Source organism: Botryllus schlosseri, chromosome 4 (assembly GCF_051294905.1).
Source record: "Botryllus schlosseri isolate E-star chromosome 4, Bs_hap1, whole genome shotgun sequence".
Taxonomy (NCBI): Eukaryota; Metazoa; Chordata; class Ascidiacea; order Stolidobranchia; family Styelidae; genus Botryllus; species Botryllus schlosseri.
Genome location: NC_137239.1, coordinates 7,016,414 through 7,030,049, shown reverse-complemented (window position 1 = coordinate 7,030,049; position 13,636 = coordinate 7,016,414). Strand labels below are relative to the sequence as shown.

Here is a 13,636-nt window from a genome sequence, read left to right as displayed (position 1 = left end):
GCAAATGCACAGTGCTTACATGGACTCTGCGCACAGAAAATCCAAGTCCCGCACAAAACATCTGAAGTGATGACCTTTTTTTTAGTCGTTACGCACTGTTGTCCAAGGCTCTGCGCAGTAAGTTGGTGAGTGTGCGCAGACTCGTCAAAAATTAGAGGGAACATTGTATGCCGACCCCTGATCTATGCAATGCGAAGGACAATCTTTGGGTCGAGGCCCAAAAGTTGACAACTGATGTCTGAATTTGCGATTTACTGTGGATTGATCAACCCGGGTAGTAAATGATTTCCAGCAATTAGGGATGTAGCTTAATGACCAGGGATATTCCTGTTGTCACCGCTCGTGCATTGTGTTACCTCATGTAGCCGACACGCCCGACCCATGCTGCATTTGGGCCAATGCGTATACATATTTCCATTTACTTTCAACTTGTTAATGTAAATGTCAGTATATGGTGCTATCACTGATAGACAGTGTCTCGTTGGACAGTGGGGATATATAGTTTTATCAATGAACAATTGAACATACACACGTACACAGTGCAAAATGCCTCTGTCGCCAAGAACTGACCCCCATCAATGCATACCATACACACTTACACAGGCTTGCATACATTCAGTCCCTTACTGTTTTTTGCTTGCTCATTGAATATTGTCATATTATTTCGAATATTGAAGCCAATCGAGATTTCTAACCATTGATTAGCGAGTGAAGGGCTGTGATTCACACGTGACAGCAACGTTTTTGAATTATTATCATAAGCGGTATTTTGATCTGTGTGAATGCAGGTAAGTGCACGCATATCGAACCGACTATTCGGATTAGATATTGCAGAAGCAGTCGGTCTGTTTTGTATTTGGTGAATTGACTCTCCATTCAGTGTGATTTTTACTCTCGCTGTTTGATGACACAAAGTGGATCTGCACGTTTTGTGACTTTCGTTTGATATGAGAGAATAAACTATACATGTCTTACATCGTTAATTCGAGTATTCAGATAAGAATTCCTGGCGATTCCAAAATTGCCAAAAATAAAATCTGAAAAAATTCTTCCAATTAGCTATTTTTGGTATTTTTGGCATATGCCAAAAATAACACGACCTGATTAATATTATAACTGATGGTCGTGTTGATATGACTGAGAATGAGTATTGCAAGATTTTGTCGCACTAAAATCGTGAGAAAGTTGCACTTAATTTTAACAAAAGTTGTAGTAAAAAGTCGCGTGTGTATCTTTTTAGAATTGTTAGGGTATGAAATACTTGATAGATTCCGATGTAGAACGAAACAGTTCAAGATTTGCAAGAGATTTGCTTTTTTCATTTCTTTTTTCGTTAATCAATCGATCATCAATATAGTTTTATGCTAATTGGGTTTGAAACATAGGCCTAGATGACAGCATTTCACTGCCGCCAGCTCCTGCAGAGCTGTCAAATCCAGTACTTCCCCATTCCACGGACCGCCTGGTGAAACCGCCGATAATAATTACATTTTCCCGGTATGCAGTAAGAAAATAACGCAATGCGGGAATGATTTTCCGCAAATAGCTAAACAGCAAAGCGATAGCTAGTTCATAAACAAGCCAAATACAATTACCGAAACACCCTAGGTTTGCATACTGGGCTTCAGGCATTGCAGGAAAACTCACTGTTGGAGACTTTAACAAAATCAATAGCTTTAAACGGGGAAATAGTAAAAATTTAATTTTGGGGTCTTGCATGGGCGTCCGTGAAATGGCAAAGGCCCTTAAATTTAAACGGTAGTGAATCAATCAAGCGATATATATACATATTTACATATAGTTGTTGCGGTCGCTGAACTGCCTATGTGATTCTGTGTAAGCTGTCTTCCCTTGAACTTACAGCGCCGCAAAGTCCTATAAGTTTCCCGATGTAAATATACGCGATCTTGAAGTACGGTAGAAAAGTATATTGCTTGAAGTTCCAATTGATCGAATTTCCTTATATCCAAATTATAATACGACACAGTAGTAGCACGAATAAGATATTGTCCCAACAAGATCGGTAAATACAGTGGGGGAACGTCCGGTGGGCCAATTACTATTGACAAACTGTACCCTATCACAGCTATATCCAGAATATTCCCTTAGACCAGACCAGGAAGTATCGTCAAGCATACGCCATCTAGCGAGTACAAGTATGGCTCCTAAATTATTGAACCCCCCAAGATTAACATGAAATGCCTACAGTAACATACCCCCCCAAAAAAGTTATAAAATGACAAAGAACTTTTTTGCAAATTAAGTAAAACATTAGTCCATTAGTGGCTCCTCGTCGGTGGAATCCTTGGTAACTTCCTCTGCAGCGAGAAGCACGACCAATTTGTGGATAGGTCGCTCCAAAAACTGCACATCGTTGATTCTTCTTCCGTACTGATCAATAGTACGGTCGGCGATGCGTATCTTAGCCTTTCGCACCAGCCCATCCGTCGAATTCGAAACCGAGTGTACGATTCCCAATTTCCAAGAGTTTCGCGGAAGGTCATCATCATGAACGATAACAATATCTCCCACTCGAACATTTCGACTAACTTTGCTCCATTTAGTGCGTTGTTGCATGCCAGTTAAAAACTCCCTTCTCCATCTGAACCAAAATTGATTCACAGCGTATTGTGTTCTTCTCCAGCGCCTTCTTGCATAGAGATCTGGCTTGCCAAATTCCCCTGGAGGTGACAACAAAATTTTTGGTTTCATCGTTAACAGATGATTTGGTGTCAATGGTTCTGGCGCATTGACATCACCCAAATTGATAACAGTTAGTGGTCTTGAATTTACCACATTTTCCACTTCTGCGAAAAAGGTTCTGAGTGATTCATCATCCAAATGTGAACCTATTTGACAAAGCAATGGTTCCAAAACACGACGCACCGTAAGAATTTGGCGTTCGACATTCCCATTCATATGACTAGCTTTTGGCACGTGAAAGTTGAATTCTATCAGATCACAATTTTCAGACAATAGATAATCTCTGACCTTTTTCTGATTCATCTCACCCATCGCCTTTTGGAAAGCATTCTTTCCCCCAATGATGTTGCTTCCGCAATCACTCAACAGTGATTTTATCGGTCCTCTCCTTGCAAGAAATCTTCTCAGTGCATTAATAAATGAATCCAAGTCCATAGAGTTTGTTGTCTCCAAGTGTATAGCTCTGGATGACAAACAAGAGAAAATAACTCCGTACCTTTTCAATACGGATCGCCTTTCTTTGATTTCAAATGGCCCGAAGAAATCGCACGAGCAAAATGTGAATGGATCTTGCTCAGCCATTCTCGACTCTGGTAATTCGCACATCTTTTGTGCCGATAATGGTTTCCGTAATTTCCGACAAGTTATGCATTGGTGGATGTGCTGAGAGACAGCACTCACACCACCTATAATCCAATATCCATGTTGACGTATCTCATTGTGCGTGATTCCACGTCCCATATGATTGACCTTTCCATGAAAATGGCGAATAATCAAGTCCGTTACGTGAGATTTCCGAGGCAGCAAAATTGGATTCTTGACTTCAGAAGACAAAGAGCTATTACGGATTCTTCCGCCAACTCTTATCAAGCCATCTCTGTCCACAAATGGATCTAGTTTGTACAAAGGACTGCCTTTCTTTACAGAAGAACTCTTCGACTTTGATGCAGGATCAAGACGTTCCATGTCATCAGGAAAGAATTCACTCTGTAAGTCTTTCAAGATGATCCTTTCTGCCACTGATAACCTTTCAATAGTGAGAGAACTGTTTATGGGCAAACCCTTCAATCTGTCTTTGAATTGCAGGCAGTTTGCAACAGCCCGTTTTGCCTTGAACCACGACGAAAACTGTTTCAAGTTTGTATTCCAAGATTTAGATCCCGAATTTTCATTGGAAGTTGTACTGAGTGACACAGCCTTTCTGACTTCCACATCTACTAAGTCATCCACAGCTTCGCCTGATGGATGAGCGTCCTTTGGTATTTCAAATCTTCCCTCTTTCCACAAGAATTGCGGTCCATCCCACCATAACGAAAGTGATAAAAGTTTTTCCAGCGACGTACCTCTGCTTGCAATGTCACTTGGATTATCATGTCCTGCCACATGCATCCATGCAGAAGAGTCTGTCAAATCATGTATCAGTTGAACTCTGTTTGCCACGAAAACATGAAATCGTCTCGCTACGTTATTTATATATCCCAAAACAACATTGCTGTCAGTCCAAAAATACTCTTTCAAATTTTCATACCGCAACTCTGTGTTGAGAAATTTGCTCATCTTGGCTGATACCACAGCCGCAGTCAGTTCCATCCTAGGAATTGACACTTGCTTCAAGGGTGCAACTCTCGATTTTGACATAATGAGAGTGCAATGCACTTTCCCTTTATCATCAACCAAGCGGAGATATGAGCATTGCCCGTATCCATACTCACATGCGTCGGAAAAATGGTGAAGCTCCACTTCCTCAACGGTGCCGAATTCATCAGGTTTCACACATCTTTTGATTTGAATTTTATCCAAATTGTTCAAATCATTTAACCAATCTTCCCATCTACGAGCATAACTTTCTGGTAGCGCAGTGTCCCAATCAAGTTTCATTTTGCACAATTCTTGCAATAATACCTTTCCAACCAGCAGAACAGGGGCTAGAAAACCCATCGGATCAAAGATAGACGATACGACACTCAATACTGTTCGTCTTGTTACTGGTTTATCCACCAATTCCCTGTGGAACCGAAACACATCCAATGATGGATTCCATAAAATTCCCAAAGACCTCTCTGTCAACGATGACATAGTATCGAAGTCAATGTCCTGCAATCCCTTCGCCCTTTCCGATTTATCAATCGATTCCAATACTTGCATTTTGTTCGACACAAATTTATGCAGTCTCAATCCAGCCTTTCCACATATACCCACGCTGTTTTTCACCAATTCAACAGCTTCATCCACATTCTCTACCGAGGTTAATCCATCATCCACGTAGAAATTGGATCGAACAAATTCTGCAGCCTTGGAGCCGAACTCTTGCTCTCCATCATCAGCGGCCAACTTCATGCCATACATGGCCGCGCCTGGCGATGAGACACTTCCAAAGGGAAATACCTTCATACGATACTCTAAAAGTTCCCTTGAAATATCTCCATCTTTCCACCACAGAAATCTCAGCATATCACGATCCTTTTCATTGACATAAAATTGAAAAAACATTTTTTCAATGTCCGCCATGATGGCTACTTCGTTCTTTCTGAATCTCAACAAGATTCCCGTCATATTGTCCATCAAATTTGGTCCACTCAATAGTACGTCATTAATGCACAGACCACCGTACTTGGCACTCATATCATTTACAATACGAAGACTTCCTTTCTTGTTATGAAAAACAGGAGAATGAGGTATGTAGTTGATACGACCATTCTTTAAATCAAGTATGTCTTCTGGAACCTTTTCCGCATACTTTTCAATAGTCAGATTCATTTGATCCTTATACTCCTCATGAAGATTCTGGTTTTTACTCAATCTTCTTTTGACCTGCTCCGCTCTTTTCGCAGCCAAAGCTCTGTTGTTTGGCACTCTAACATTGTCGTATTTCAATGGCAGAGGGAATTCGTAATGCCCATCCTCTCTCCTTGCAACACCTTTTGAGAGGATGTCCATAAAACGCTTGTCCTCAACCGACAAAGAAGCTTCCAAATTCCTATGTTCGATGAAATCCATTTCTAGCAAATGATTGATATTCTGTGGACACATAACTTCCTTCGCCTTTGACATGTATACAAAGGCGGTATTCCCGTCAGCAACAACTTCTGAAGTTTCAAAGCCTTCTTCCATTTGTGCATCTCTCACAATAGTATGATGCGATACCACGCTAGGTGATTCACCCGTCAAGTCTTTACAAACATTACCAACAATTCCCCAACCAAACATAGATAGTTGACCATATGGATCCGAATCACCACCGGCTACAATCTCACGAGGACGTAACGCTTTGGGAACATCAGCACCAATTAATATTCCAACCTTCATAGATGGGTCGTAGGGCATAATTTTATCCGCAATGCTCCGAAGATGAGCCCACTCTCTTGCAACCTGAGGTTTGGGGATTTGTGAAATTTCAACTGGAATTTTTGCTCTTGTGTACACTTGAGGAATAGTGACAGAAGAAGTTTCATCGATACTTGAAACTATAATTCCAGTGATCCTGCTTGAGTTAATGACTGCACCAGATTTGTACAATGTGGACATCTGCAACTTAGTATTGACAGATTCCAGTCCTAAACTTTCCTTCAGATCATCAACCATGAAAGTCCGATTACATTGACCATCTAGCGCACAATAACATTTGACCTTCTTGGATGGATTGGCAGCAGTACTCACATAAACCGGAACGATCATAGTATTTTGCTTACCTCCCTTCTGTCCTTCCTTGGAGCACACTTGCGTACATTTCGAGTCCACCTCATCAGTTTCTATATGCAGCGATGTCATATGCCTCCTTTTACATATCCTGCAAGTTATTCTTGCTGTGCAGAACTTGGCCATGTGGTCTTGCGATGAGCCACAACCAAAACATAGTCCTCGTTTCATTATAAATTCCCGTTTCTCCATATGGGATAGCTTTCCAAAGCCTTCACAATCATCAATGTGATGTAGTTCTTCACAAAAATAACACTTTGTCCTTGTAGCACTCGTGTCGTCCTGACATTCTGTCGAGAACGATGTGACCTTAAATTTTCCTTTGTAAGAGTCTTTATAGCTCACTACTTCAGGAGAGCCAATTTTCCCTTTGTCATTTGGCGAATCCAGATCATCCAATTCTGGAATATTCATCTTTTCGGCACAGACATCGACAAATCCTGCCACTTCTTTCAATGGTGGATATGACGCCTCACCATATTTACTTTGCCATTTGTAAACTTCATCCCGCCATTTACCTCTCAGAAATTGCGGTAGTTTTCCAATGATTTTATTACTCTCAATGGCATAGTTCAAAACACCAAGCGCAGGTATTTTCTGCTCAGCTGCCGCTATTTGATCCAAAAAGTCTGCAAATTTTCTTAGACCAATCCCATCTTTGACATTGATTTTTGGCCAAGAGGATAGTCGATTCAAAAATGCATTTCCAATTACATTGTCGTTGCCGTATCTAGTTTTCAATCTCTTACGTGCTCTTTCATAGGCATCTCTATTCTGCAAGAGCAGTAAACCCTTTATCATTTCCTTAGGCTCACCAGATAGATGCGACTCTAGATAGTTCAAGAGCTCATGCACATTGCATGTCTTCGATTGAATCAATGCATCAAACGAAGTTTCCCAGGCTAAATATTCAAGAATATTGCCATCAAAAACACCAACCTTAATTTCTGGTAGACCACAGGATCGTGCCAACATAGCATTCGAAACAGCCAATTCCTTCAAAACCTGATCCAGATTTGCATTAACATGATATATCCCATGAGCACCATCGTTATTAGGAGCTCTATCCATTACATTTTCGGTGTTATCCAGTACACTACTCGGTTTCGACTTCCGCCCTCTATCCATTAGCCTTTGTATGTCTCGTTGATTCTGAGCCGACAGGTCCTTCATCTTCTGCTCGTAGTCTCGTTGGTTCTGTTCAAGCAGCAGAGCAGTCTCTCTATCAGGAGAGTTTGTATCTTCTAGTACAACAAGCCTATTTCGTCTCGCAGTGGGCTCAGAGAACTTAGCCTTCGTTTCGCCATTGTACTCATCCAAATAATCCTTTGCGTTGTAGCCAGTCTCTTCTACCCGATCTTGTATATCCTTGAAAGAACAGGAAATTGCTTCCGATTCCTCTGGCCTAAGACGAGGCTCAAGATCAATCCAAAAATCTTGTAGTAGAGCAAACTTCTTTCGCATATCTAAATATGCTTTTGAAACATATTCCCGACCGTCCCGTGACTCTAGTAGGTCATTCAAACATTTGCACTGTCGCAATACCTCTTTGACATGGAAGTCAAACTCTTGCTTCATGTTTTCAATATAAGCGGAGGTTCCTCTAGTTCTCCTGTCCGATATCACGGTGTGGCCATGCTTGTAATCCTCGGCCATGATTCTATTAGGATCCGAATCTACGTTATCTTCACCCACCAAAGTAGAATTCCTTGAATTAGTACCATTTCGGCCACCACCTGAAGCCTTTCCAGACTTCTTCTTATTTCTTCCAGGAGTCATTATGAAACCAGAGTACACCAACTTAGTGTTTTCTTCAACAGAAGTGTGTCCTTTTCTCCAATATTAGTATAAATGAAGCAAGTCCTATTACCGGCACCAATCCACACAATATGGAATTGTCCTTTCCTTATGTACCGATAGCCGTCCTGTCCTTTGTTTAGTTCCGCTTCCAGGCGTTGCACTGTATATTCCAATACTCCACAAACAGACCTTTGATCGTATTTACTCCACGACCGGACCTTTAGCTGTATTTACTGTTGCGGTCGCTGAACTGCCTATGTGATTCTGTGTAAGCTGTCTTCCCTTGAACTTACAGCGCCGCAAAGTCCTATAAGTTTCCCGATGTAAATATACGCGATCTTGAAGTACGGTAGAAAAGTATATTGCTTGAAGTTCCAATTGATCGAATTTCCTTATATCCAAATTATAATACGACACAGTAGTAGCACGAATAAGATATTGTCCCAACAAGATCGGTAAATACAGTGGGGGAACGTCCGGTGGGCCAATTACTATTGACAAACTGTACCCTATCACAGCTATATCCAGAATATTCCCTTAGACCAGACCAGGAAGTATCGTCAAGCATACGCCATCTAGCGAGTACAAGTATGGCTCCTAAATTATTGAACCCCCCAAGATTAACATGAAATGCCTACAGTAACAATAGTTCCGGTAATGTCGTGCTTGGCTGGGGTTGTTGAACTTCTACCTTGTAAGCCATTGCGTCATAGCTAACATTGAGATGATGCAGATATAATCCATCACATAGGGTGAACCATACTAGAAATAGTTATGTAGCATATTTTGCTAATATATCCTTTACATTTCGCGCATTACCTGACAAAAGGTCGCAATATGAAATTCCACCAAACATCTTAAAACATCATGAATAAAATATTTTCCGAGTATTTAGGCAGCTCCAGGAAACTGTAAAAGCAATTGTAAGAGTTGAACAATCATGCCCGACTAACGAGGAATTGAAAAGTTCGTTAGGAAACCATAGTACGATGTGATGCTGGGTTTTTTGTTGACGGCTACAATTTCTCATTAAGTGTAGGCCTCACTTGTCTATTGTCCATCTACTCAAAAGAGCTAATCGCGATCCACAAATGTCTGACCTGGGGGTACTAAACCAACAACCCTCCGTTTGAGATAACAGTCTTCACCGAAAGTGAAAGTAAATAAAAGGTTTGGTAACAGCCTTATCGCTGATATTATTACTATCTGCAGAGTGACAAAGAATTATTTCCTCATATCTGGTTTGAATACCAGAGCACCATCACATCGGAGAAAATGAAAGGACAAATAAATTGGAAAAGTATGCTGCAAGTTCCACTGACGCCGCGATCATGTCTATTCCTTTGTCGCTGAAGGAAGCCAAAGTGCGAGGCTCCGAATACTGTCGCGATGAATGAATTTGCAAGTTCAGTGAGCAAACAGAAGATTCCGAATTGAATCGCATTTTCTCTCGGCGCAACGAAATCCATGTTTGGCCCTATAGTCACGAATCCAATCGTTAATCCTCGTCCATGTACAGACGGGCGCACCACCACCAAATCCGAATTGAAAACTATGAAGACTATGTCGTACTTGCCAGCAGCAGGAAACAGTTTAGCATTCATTCGTCCATCGCTCCAGATGTCTAGGCGCACGGATTTACCTGCAATTTTCAGCTAGGAGACAAGTCATTCTCTATAGAAAACTTCCTGACCCACCACGCCACAATTTTCCCGGCAATATAATTTGTTTTGCTATATCTGGAAGATACAAGTAATGGAATCATATAGGCCTATATACAATCAACCTGGTGCACAAGGCCATAGCTGCCGAGCAGCATAATACTATAACCACAACAACAACTATACTATTACTGGTCCACGAAGTAAGCTCTTATCACTTCGTTTGCGATCAATTTATTTGTGACATATCGACGGACGGTCAGTAAAACCATACTGCGTTTTGATATATTTACTGGATGTGACTCGAGTCAAGTCAAGTCATCTGGAAAAGTTGACTTAACTAATACTCGATTCAAGTCATGATTCGAGTTGTTCAAGCACTAGAAATATGTACTGTGTTCTCGCACATTAGCACTACCCTGGCAAAAAGTTATCATGCATACCGCGCGAAACGAAATCTGATTGCTCAAAATATTTGTACTCTGTGATTGTGAAAATCACAGACCATGATGTCCCCGTCTGATAAAAGGCTAACTCCTTGCGGCCCCTTCATCTGTCTCGGCTCAGAACCATAACTCCCAAAGCAAGTCACAAAGACTCCGTCGCTCGTGAAAACCTGAACCCGGTGGTTGCCGTGGTCGGCTACGATGATGTTACCAAGTTCATCTGTGGCGACACCTTTCGGATTCCTGAACTGAGATACGCTCGTTCCTTCCGTTCCAAACTGCAATAGATTGCGGCCGTACTCGTTGAAAACCTGAACTCTGAGGTTGCTGTCACTGACGATGACCTATGAAAATGTTAAAGGTCACGCGAGTTCATGTGAAACTAACATTCTGAACTTACTCTTCCGTTTGAAGTCACGGAAAGATAATGTGGATGATTCAAACGTTCCGAACCGAACTTCCGAACGAACCGTCCGTTCTCCGAGAAGACTTGAATTCGGTGATTGTTGACGTCAGAAACGTAAATCAGCCCCTTGCCGTCTGTTGCAACTCCACAAGGATTGATCAGTTCTCCATCTCCTGAATTAAAATGGACGATATCTCCATGAACCACTGCGACATCCCGCAGCATCACCTGAGCCTTTGCAACCGAACTTCCGAATAAACCGCCCGTGCTCGTCGAATATTTGAATTCGGTGATTTCGCTCGTCCGAGGCGACAATCCATCCCCTAGACGTTACACAAACGTCAGCAACGTAAATAAATTGCCCTTCCGCTGCTCCAAAGTTCCCGAAGGCTCCCCTCACTTGTCCGTTTACGTCGAAGATCTTTAAGCACGACTGTTGTAGCACAGCCATGAGTTGTTGAAACAAAACCCACGAACCTGAATCCGATGGTTGAAGGTATCTGCGACTACGATATCGTCCGCAATCGTTGAGGAAATGCCATGTGGAGAACTCATCTGCCCTACGCGAACGCCTTCTGTCCCGAAATATCTGCAAATAGATTTCGTTTCAACGACTTCAACTTCAAGTTTATGACGAAAGTGAAACCATTCACCTTTTCACTTGTCCTTTTCTCCGATATCGACGGAAGACTTCTATGGTACGAGAGTCTTCCAGAGGCTGTCGAACTAAACAGAATCGTTTTTGAGATGAGACAAAATAGAATCGTGATCAAACCTGATGTCCGCAGGCCGCCGTTCGCGCCTCTTGAGATCCCGCCCGGTGTCGATTCACCGCCAGATATGGTCTGTGTATGGGCGTTAACTGCACCGAAATTAGATATTGCGGACAGGAGAGAAGTTTCGTCACTATTGGTGAACTGAACATGGTTTGATTCATCTCACGTTACAGATGGTTTATTCAACGGATGCACATACTTTTATCGTTTGACAAACTTTGTCCGACGCGATTCCGTTGCTCTGGAGATATGAGCGACCTTGTTGTGTCAAACAAAGTATTTTGCTCTGGAATTGCTGGATTTCCGGATTGCTAATCGTAAGGGGTCGTTCGCATACCTCACTTGCAACCTGGCGGTGAGTCTTCAAGGCCGCCATTTTCAATTTAAGGTCTCTCTGCTCGCGTTGCGATGATCTTAATGGAATTTGGAATTTTTTCCACTAAACAACCCCTCGCTGGATAATAGGTGTTGCTTATACTTGCAATGGAAATGTACCTGCTATAAATTCAGTAATACGACGCATTCGCGCCTTTACCACCCCTGATGATGTGAGATGTTACAGTTCCATATAGGAATGAGCCATGTACTTAGTATATCATTATTATTATGTTCCTTATTTTACCATCATACATACGTAGCTGAACCTTACTTGAATTGGATTATAGCTATAGTTTCAACGAATAAATTCCTCGTTACATAAAAGCATACAAATCATCCAATCCGTTTGCCTTCGTCGGTATGATCAGGATTCAAGACCATGATCTAATTTATGGTCTTCCCGAATATGCGACTGGTTAACTGTATCTTCTGAATCGAGCCAGGCTTGGCTGATATTGTGATACATATGAGAATGGACTCTGAGTTGATATGAAGGGAGTTTTAATCCATCTTTTTCCGAATTCGTAAATTTATTCAATTTCCTAGGTAATACGTATTCAGTCATTCTAATTCTCGCAAGGGCTGCAAATTTTCCAATTGACCTAATGAGCAAATATCCGATCGCAAGAGATTGGAATCGGGCCATTCCAAACCTGGACAACAAAAGTTGGAACCACCATATTCCCAAATATGTAGTACATGCATAGATGAGTTAATTTCGAACACAATAAACGTTATTTGAGGAAAATTGAACTCCGGGGTCAAGAGTAACGTCATTTTGAAAAATGACGATTTTTGCTGATATCAGGTCTGCGGCAGTCAGGTTTTGTCAATGTAATATTCGAAAAGGTGTAAACATATGTTTGACTACAGTTGAGATTTGAAACTCGGTTTTCTGAGTATCTAGTCTAATGATCTATATTCGCATGTGGCATTAAATGTCATGCGGTGTAGAGTTAAAGGTTAAATTTAGGTGAAACTTGAACGATGGTCTGATATCGGTCAAGCGTTACACATTTTAGAATGTGAATTGTTCAAAACCCTATCAAAATATTCAAGCGAGTAGGATGTCGAATAAAAGTTGGCTTAAAGGACAATTTTTTATAGCTGTTTCATTTTGATTTTTTCACTGTAAGGTGGTAAAATTGTAGTTTTAAGAGTTCGCCGCATTTCTACATGGAAATGCGTAAGTTTGGAATATGGTAGACAGATGGTTCCATACGTTTTGACTGAACACACCTTATTAAGCTCAGCATATATTGATCACTCTCCCTGAAGACAATATGTCAGGTTTCAATGATCTATTTGAGACCAAGAGCTGTTTCTTGGGTGTTTATTTATGAGAATACCTATACCCATTGCTCCTGCCGTTTACCCGTCCGTTGTTGAATTTCCCCGCTTTGACATAGCCTACTCAAACAATCAATGACAAAAGTATTGGGTAGTAGAGAATGAAGGCTCGGAATAAACCTGAAGTGGGGAATGAAGTAAAAAAGGTTGGGAACCACTGGACGTTCCTGTACAAAACAAAAAACTTGATTGACCGAAAGGGGTATTAGCGCGCTTTAGTTGAAATCAGAACTTGCTGCATATCTGAAAAAAGTAGCCTATCTAAGTATTTCCATTTTCATTTTGTAAAAAACTTTTGGGATGGTTTGTGCGCCAGAAGTTCAAAAATAAGTGCAGATGGCGCACAAAGAGGTTGAAAGACACTGCTCTAGTTGATTAGAATATGTACAAATAGATCCAAAACATAAACTCTAAACTACG

At 41.3% G+C, this 13,636-nt stretch overlaps 2 protein-coding genes across 2 annotated transcripts in view; both read right to left on the bottom strand.

The window, feature by feature from the left end:
- The window catches only part of LOC145437984 (uncharacterized), a gene marked incomplete at its 5' end in the record, with an annotated part of 459,138 nt that overhangs the window by 388,473 nt on the left and 57,029 nt on the right, over positions 1-13,636 (bottom strand). The window lies entirely within an intron of this gene.
- On the bottom strand, positions 1,908-8,841 carry LOC145436955 (uncharacterized). The gene is made up of 2 exons (XM_080314143.1): positions 6,393-8,841; positions 1,908-5,702 (listed from the first exon to the last, which is right to left on the bottom strand). Exons 1-2 carry the CDS (start codon positions 8,176-8,178, stop codon positions 2,272-2,274), a joined length of 5,217 nt encoding a protein of 1,738 aa, XP_080170269.1. The 5' UTR covers positions 8,179-8,841; the 3' UTR covers positions 1,908-2,271.

Excerpts from the sequence above, each read along its gene's own strand:
- LOC145436955 (XM_080314143.1), bottom strand. The coding sequence starts at position 8,178 with ATGACTCCTGGAAGAAATAAGAAGAAGTCTGGAAAGGCTTCAGGTGGT. Across the intron at positions 5,703-6,392 it reads CAAGGAAGGACAGAAGGGAG|AAATGGATTTCATCGAACAT; the intron begins GTAAGCAAAATA and ends ATCATTTGCTAG.